At 47.2% G+C, this 7,169-nt stretch overlaps 1 protein-coding gene across 30 annotated transcripts in view; it reads right to left on the reverse strand.

Moving 5' to 3' along the window:
* Positions 1-7,169, reverse strand: part of nebl (nebulette) — a 63,378-nt gene that overhangs the window by 36,811 nt on the left and 19,398 nt on the right. For 3 of the 30 annotated variants that reach the window (XM_016664579.1, XM_016664575.1, XM_016664576.1), the window contains exons 1-6: positions 5,457-6,573; positions 4,833-5,119; positions 2,719-2,790; positions 1,798-1,899; positions 1,617-1,727; positions 1,047-1,157 (exon numbers count right to left, since the gene is read on the reverse strand). The exons of 3 other annotated variants lie outside the window; for them this stretch is intronic. In XM_016664579.1, the coding sequence (XP_016520065.1) occupies positions 1,047-1,157; positions 1,617-1,727; positions 1,798-1,899; positions 2,719-2,790; positions 4,833-5,119; positions 5,457-5,481 (708 nt within the window). In that variant the 5' untranslated portion in view covers positions 5,482-6,573. Of the gene's footprint in view, positions 1-359; positions 471-504; positions 994-1,046; positions 1,158-1,616; positions 1,728-1,797; positions 1,900-2,718; positions 2,791-4,832; positions 5,120-5,456; positions 6,648-7,169 lie in introns of those variants that run through there. 24 more of the 30 variants (XM_016664591.1, XM_016664590.1, XM_016664587.1 and 21 more) reach the window with 20 other exon arrangements.

Raw genomic sequence — 7,169 nt, forward strand, 5'->3', positions numbered from 1 at the left:
CAGAGATATGAGGACAGGATGGAGGACAGGATGGAGGAAGGATGGAGGACAGAGATATGAGGACAGGATGGAGGACAGGATGGAGGAAGGATGGAGGACAGGATGGAGGACAGGATGGAGGACAGGATGGAGGAAGGATGGAGGACAGGATGGAGGACAGGATGGGGGACAGGATGGAGGACAGGATGGAGGACAGGATGAGGGACAATAACAGTTAAATGAAGACATGGTTTTAGGTCTGGACCAGGACCGGACCAAGGTCCAGGACCGGACCAGAACCGGACCGAGGTCCAGCAGGACCAGAACCGGACCGAGGTCCAGCAGGACCAGAACCGGACCGAGGCCCGGTGTTTGCGTACGTCGCTCTGCAGCTGGGAAACCTCCAGCGCGTGTTGGATCTCCGGCGTGTCTGGCAGCTGGGAGTACAGCGACACGGACGCCTTCCTCCTCCCGTCTTCTTGGTACTTTTTCTGAAACAGATCAGAAACAATCTGCATGTCTGAACGGAAACGCCAGAAGGTCTGAACTGAAACTGTAAAATTAAACGGTGAGATGAAGGAAGAACTGGTCTGAAGACGGAATCAGACGGTTTCAGCTGCATAACGTTACCAGCTGTCTGTCTCTGAGATGTTTAGGTCGGACAGAAAGACGTTTAACAGGAAGAAGGTTTTCCACCACATGCTGAGAGATTCTGTGGTTCATTCAGAGAGACCCAGACTTTCACCTGCTAACAGGAAGGCTGAAGGTTTTACATCAGATCTAATTTAAGGATCTGCATCTGCCAACCAGACAGGCAGCCCCAGGTCTGTGGTTCTGGTCCTGATCCGGTCCGATACCTGGCTCTGGAGGTCCTGGACGGTCCGGGCCAGCTGCGTCTGGCTGGTTTCAGGAAGCTGAGAGAACAAACTGCTGCTCATCTCCTTCCTGCCTTCCTCCTTGTATTTGTTCTGCAGATCAGACAGAGGATCATTGGTGAATTATTGGTGAATTATCAGTTACATATGAACATTTGACCCAATCTAGACCGGAACCAGAACCAGGCGGACCTCGCTCTGCATCTCCGTCAGCTCTCTGACAAACTGGGTCTCTGTGGTTTCAGGCAGCAGAGAGTAAAGAGAGGAAGAAATCTCCGTCTTCACATTCCCTTTGTATCTGATCTAAAATCAGATGAAATAAAAATTATTCCTCCAATAAAACCAACATGATTCCTGACCGGCGCTCAGGTTTGGTCCTGAGGATCTGCTGACTGACTGAAGACCAACAGCTGCAGCTTCAGGTTCTGCTGAGGCTCATTAAACCGTCGGATCGATCGGCTTGGAAACATCCAATCAGCAGGACGAAGAGCGGCCGGCACTTTAAAACACACGGCGTTGGATTAAGATGAAAGAAACACAGGAAGGATCTGGCTGCTGCCTGGTTAACATGGTTTCATTATCTGGTGTTTAAGAGCCAACTGGAATAATTTAGTGATGTTGAAGATTTAATGACAATAAAGTGAAGCAGCTCAATGCTCCTCAGTTTTCTAGTTTCTAATGAATCTTCTGTAACTTCAGGGTTTAAATGCAGGTTAGTGGTCAGTGATACTATCTGTGACTGATGCAGTGATTCTGTTGGACCTCGCTCTGCAGCTCTGAAGCTTCCTTGGCTCGCTGCGTCTCTGGAGTCTCAGGCAGGACGGAGTACAGGGACAGATTCGCCTCCTTCTTCCCGTCCTCCTTGTACTTGGACTGGAAACAGAGAGCGTCAGGCTAACAGGAAGCAGACGAGGTCATGTGACCTTCGGTGGCGAGTTCAGACCTCAGAGATCACAGCGCTGATGTTCCTGGAGTGGATGAGTTCGGCTCCAGGGACAAACAGGCTCTGACCCTTCATCTTCTCAAAGTCCTCCTTATAGTGAACCTGCAGCACAGCAGATCTAGCGTTAGCATTAGCATTAGCAAACCTGCAGCTGGACAAGATAAAAATCATTATTTATTACTATCAGTCTGATTATTTTCACTGGAAGCCAAACTGAATTTATATAATATAAGAAAATCTCATCAACACCAGAGCCGCTGCAACACTGACTGCTACTGGAGATCCATCCACTTTGACTCTTAGAAGAGTTATAGCAACATTTAATTTGCTTTCTGGGATAAATAAAGTAGATTTGAATTAAATTGGAGACAGTTGTTGAGTTTTCTCATAAAAATTACAGAAACAGAACAGAAGAGTTTTCAAAAGGCAGATTTCCTCCTCCAGCTGTTTTTCCTGATGGAAAATGAAATGACTGACGTTTCCATGGAAACAGCACTATTTTGGGATTGAGTCTCCTTCAGGGTGGCTGTTAGCATCAGATCCAGAGGATCCAGACATCAGGCTGGTCCTGCAGAGAGGAGAAACCTGATGGAGGAGGAGCTGCAGCAGTGAGAGAAACGGCCTATTTAAAGCACCGTGACCGCCGGTCTTTATCTGCTGAGCCTGAATCAACAGCAGCTCCTCCCACATCCTGCATCTCACTCAGCCGAGCTGCAGCCGCAACCGAGAGAGAACATTTTACCATCTGAACCGAACCGACAGAACCAGAACCTCCTGACAATGGACCCGGGTCACCAGAACCTCCTGACAATGAACCCGGGTCACCAGAACCTCCTGACAACGGACCAGCAGGAAATCCCTGCTCAGATTCTTCCTGCTAAATGAAGATCATTTAAAAACCTTTAAACGTTGTAAACTCACATCACTGAGGATCAAACTGCATCTGCGGTTAAACTGAGGATCCGGCAGCAGAGGCTTCAGGTCTGCAGCAGCCTGGAGGGACAGGAGGAGAAAAGCCATGAAGAAGAAACTGGAGCCTGACGGCGACTTCATCAGGAAACGTTCATCCTCTCACTCAGGAAACCCTGAATGAACGGATGAAATCAGAGCCTGGAAACGACATGATTCACCTGATCAGCTGCTGACACAACGCGACACGCTAAGGTCAACGTGACACGCCAAGGGCAACGCGACACGCTAAGGTCAAAGCGACACGCTAAGGTCAACGCGACACGCCAAGGGCAACGCGACAGACTAAGGTCAACGTGACACGCCAAGGGCAACGCGACACGCTAAGGGCAACGTGACACGCTAAGGTCAACGCGACACGCCAAGGGCAACGGGACACGCTAAGGTCAAAGCAACACGCTAAGGTCAACGTGACACGCTAAGGTCAACGTGACACGCTAAGGGCAACGCGACACGCTAAGGTCAACGCGACACGCCAAGGTCAAAGCGACACGCTAAGGTCAACGTGACACGCCAAGGTCAACGCGACACGCTAAGGTCAAAGCGACACGCTATGGTCAACGTGACATGCTAACGGCAACGCGACATGCTAAGGTCAACGTGACATGCCAAGGTCAAAGCGACACGCTAAAGTCAAAGCGACACGCTAAGGTCAACGCGACACGCCAAGGGCAACGCGACACGCCAAGGGCAACGCGACACGCTAAGGTCATTGTGACACGCTAAGGGCAACGCGACACGCTAAGGTCATTGTGACACGCTAAGGGCAACGCGACACGCTAAGGTCAACGCGACACGCTAAGGTCAACGCGACACGCTAAGGTCAATGCGACACGCTAAGGTCAAAGCGACACGCTAAGGTCAATGCGACACGCTAAGGTCATTGCGACACGCTAAGGGCAACGTGACACGCTAAGGTCAACGCGACACGCCAAGGTCAACGCGACACGCTACGGTCAAAGAGACACGCTATGGTCAACGTGACATGCTAACGGCAACGCGACACGCTAAAGTCAACGTGACATGCCAAGGTCAATGTGACACGCTAAAGTCAAAGCGACACGCTAAAGTCAAAGCGACACGCTAAGGTCAACGCGACACGCCAAGGGCGACGCGACACGCCAAGGGCAACGCGACACGCTAAGGTCATTGTGACACGCTAAGGGCAGCGCAACACGCTAAGGTCATTGTGACACGCTAAGGGCAACGCGACACGCTAAGGTCAACGCGACACGCTAAGGGCAACGTGACACGCTAAGGTCAACGCGACACGCTAAGGGCAACGTGACACGCTAAGGTCAACGCGACACGCTAAGGTCAAAGCGACACGCTAAGGGCAACGCGACACGCTAAGGTCAACTCGACACGCTAAGGTGAACGTGACACGCTAAGGGCAACGCGACACGCTAAGGGCAACGCGACATGCTAAGGGCAACACGACACGCTAAGGGCAACGCGACACGCTAAGGGCAACGTGACACGCTAAGGTCAAAGCGACACGCTATGGTCAACGTGACACGCTAAGGGCAACGCGACACGCTAAGGTCAACGCGACACGCTATGGTCAACGTGACACGCTAAGGTCAACGCGACACGCTAAGGTGAACGTGACACGCTAAGGGCAACGCGACACGCTAAGGGCAACGCGACATGCTAAGGGCAACGCGACACACTAAGGGCAATGCGACACGCTAAGGGCAACGTGACACGCTAAGGTCAAAGCAACATGCTATGCTCAACGTGACACGCTAAGGACAACGCGACACGCCAAGGTCAACGCAACACGCCAAGGTCAACCCGGCTGCAGTCTGTGTCGACCTTCCTGTTCTCTATCGTCGGAGAACAGGAAGGTCGATCAGATTGTCAGCGCCGTTCAGCAGAACCGGACCGCTGGAGGTTCTGCTGCCTGGTTCTGACTCTCCTATCAGGGATTCTGATTAAATTCTTCTCCTGTCTTAATTATAATCGATCATTTTTACTAAATTAACATATTTAAACAAACTTACGCAACTTTATTCAACCTTCAGTAAAAGTTAAAGTCGTAAAGCTGCAGATCAGATTCTCACCTCAGATTCCCAAAGTCCCAAATCTTTCTTTGTATTTGTCTCTCCATCCTCCTCTTCATCTTTTCCATCCTTCTCTTCCTCCTCTTCATCGTCTTCCTCCTCTTCATCCTCCAATTTCTCCTCTGTCTCCTCTAGAATCTTTTCTTTCTCTCCCTCCACTGTTTCCAGTTGTTCTTTCTCTCCGTCTGTCGCCGATGCAGTCGAGTCGTTTTCTACAGTCGAGTCGTTTTCTACAGTCGAGTCGTTTTCTGCAGTCGAGTCGTTTTCTGCCTCCATTCTGGTCTCTTCTGAGGAAAAACATCAGTTTATTATAAATGTTTAATATTCAGTTTTTTTTAACTCAATAAAAACTTAACAGTGGGTTCAGTGATGAAGAGGAGAACGCTGCTTAATTATTTACAGATTATATGTGATCCACATGTTCAGCTCTTAGAACAAAATGAAGTTTAATTAATAAAAACTGAATCATGTCATGATATTTCTGCTGTTATTAAGATTTTCAAGGTCACAGTTTGACCTTGTTGGCCTCCATGTTGATTCCCATCAGGGATCGTTTTCCTCTAATTTTTCTCTTTTACCTGTAAAATTTCTTCCATCTGAACTGAATCTTGTTCCTGAACTGACCTTTGACCTCTGGCTGTCCCTCCATGTCCAGCAGAGTCTTCCTCGCCTCCAGTCGTCCTCTCAGTTCTTCAGGAAACGATTTAAAGTCGCGACTTTTCCTCTGAGTTTTCCAGGATCCAAACTTCTGCAGATCCTTCAGGTTTTACCTTGAAGAAATGGATTCTTGGTTTTGATATTTAAAAACCTTCCAGGATGCTGATTCACCTGTAACTTGTCCTGACTGAGCCTGAACGCCTCGCAGCGAACCGCCTGACGGCTCAGCGCCTGTTCGCCTCATCACCGCCGGCTTCCACATTTAGCCCAACACTTCAGAGCTTATCTGGACCAGGCCTTCATCGGAAACACTCTATGTGTGTGTGTGTGTGTGTGTGTGTGTGTGTGTGCAGTGCTGAAGCTCATCTGGTGGGAGGAACATAACAAACTGTCCCTGCAGTGAGATTTGACCTGATAACTGAACAAAACCTGTTTAGTTAAATAAATAATAAAACTGTTAATATGTGATTTTGTTCACCTGGAGTTAGACGTAATATAAAGATCTTGGTTGAATTAAACCTGAGAACTTGTTTAAATCTGACATCATTTCCTCCAGATCTGAACAGAAATCCATCATGTTTCCTGCAGCCATCATGTCTGACAGACAGACAGGAAGCGTTGCTGCAGATTGAGGATTTATTTCTGTTCCTCCTCAGGGATCAGAGCGACTCCCGCAGGTATCCTGGCAGCGGTACCGGCCCGTCAGATGGTTCTGGTCGTAAACATGAAGGAGTGACCAGAACCAGACGACCATCTGCTGCAGGAAGAACTAAAAACCAAAAACAGAAAACTGACATCACTCTGAGTTCACGTCCAAACAGAGATGGAAAATATTTTAACATGATTTAGAGTTTAACACGACTCCATGGAAACGGTTTGAGTTTCAGAGGTGTGCGGTGATGTCATCACTCACTCAGGTAAACATGAGGAACATCAAACAGATTGCTGAAAATAATAAGAAAATTATAAAACAGATATTTATGAAATGAACTGCAGCGGAATAAAATGTTCATGATGGAAGATCAGAAGATTTTCCTGCTTTTATTGTTTTCTAAATAAAAATAATGTTTATTGTAAAACATCAGGCAATAAAGCTTCAACAAATAAGATAGAAAACAAGAAAATAAAACTCCTCCATTAGCTGAGAAAAAACTTTTCAGTAAAACTCCAAAAATCAATAAAAAATATTCAGCAGGATTAATATAAAAACTTTATAAAGATCTGAGAATCCTGCAGTTTTATTTTCTCTGATGTTTAGAATAAAATCAGCTTTTTTTAATGTTTGATACAGAGCGATGTGTGTGAAATAAACGTAAATCAATATACTTCACCAGGATGTCGTCATCTGGACTGACGAGTGGAGCATCTGTCTGCATAAACACTCTTTGTCTCAAAACAAGAAAAATCACAGATTCATTTGATTCAGTAAAAAACTTTTCTGTTTGTCTTCCGGAAACAAAAACATTATTTCAGTCTGAAAATCATATTTCAGTCACAAATTGTTGAAAAAGTTTGAATATTTAGAGAAAAATCCTGAAATAAAACAGAAACATTGAAGACTGAAGCAGGAAGCCTGTACAGAGCTCACTGACCAGAATGCACCGCACCGAACACACACACACACACACACACACACACACACACACACACACACACACATACTTGTTTTAGGTGAAACGT

This window comes from Poecilia formosa, unplaced genomic scaffold (genome assembly GCF_000485575.1).
Source record: "Poecilia formosa unplaced genomic scaffold, Poecilia_formosa-5.1.2 Scaffold497, whole genome shotgun sequence".
In the NCBI taxonomy this organism is placed as follows: domain Eukaryota; kingdom Metazoa; phylum Chordata; class Actinopteri; order Cyprinodontiformes; family Poeciliidae; genus Poecilia; species Poecilia formosa.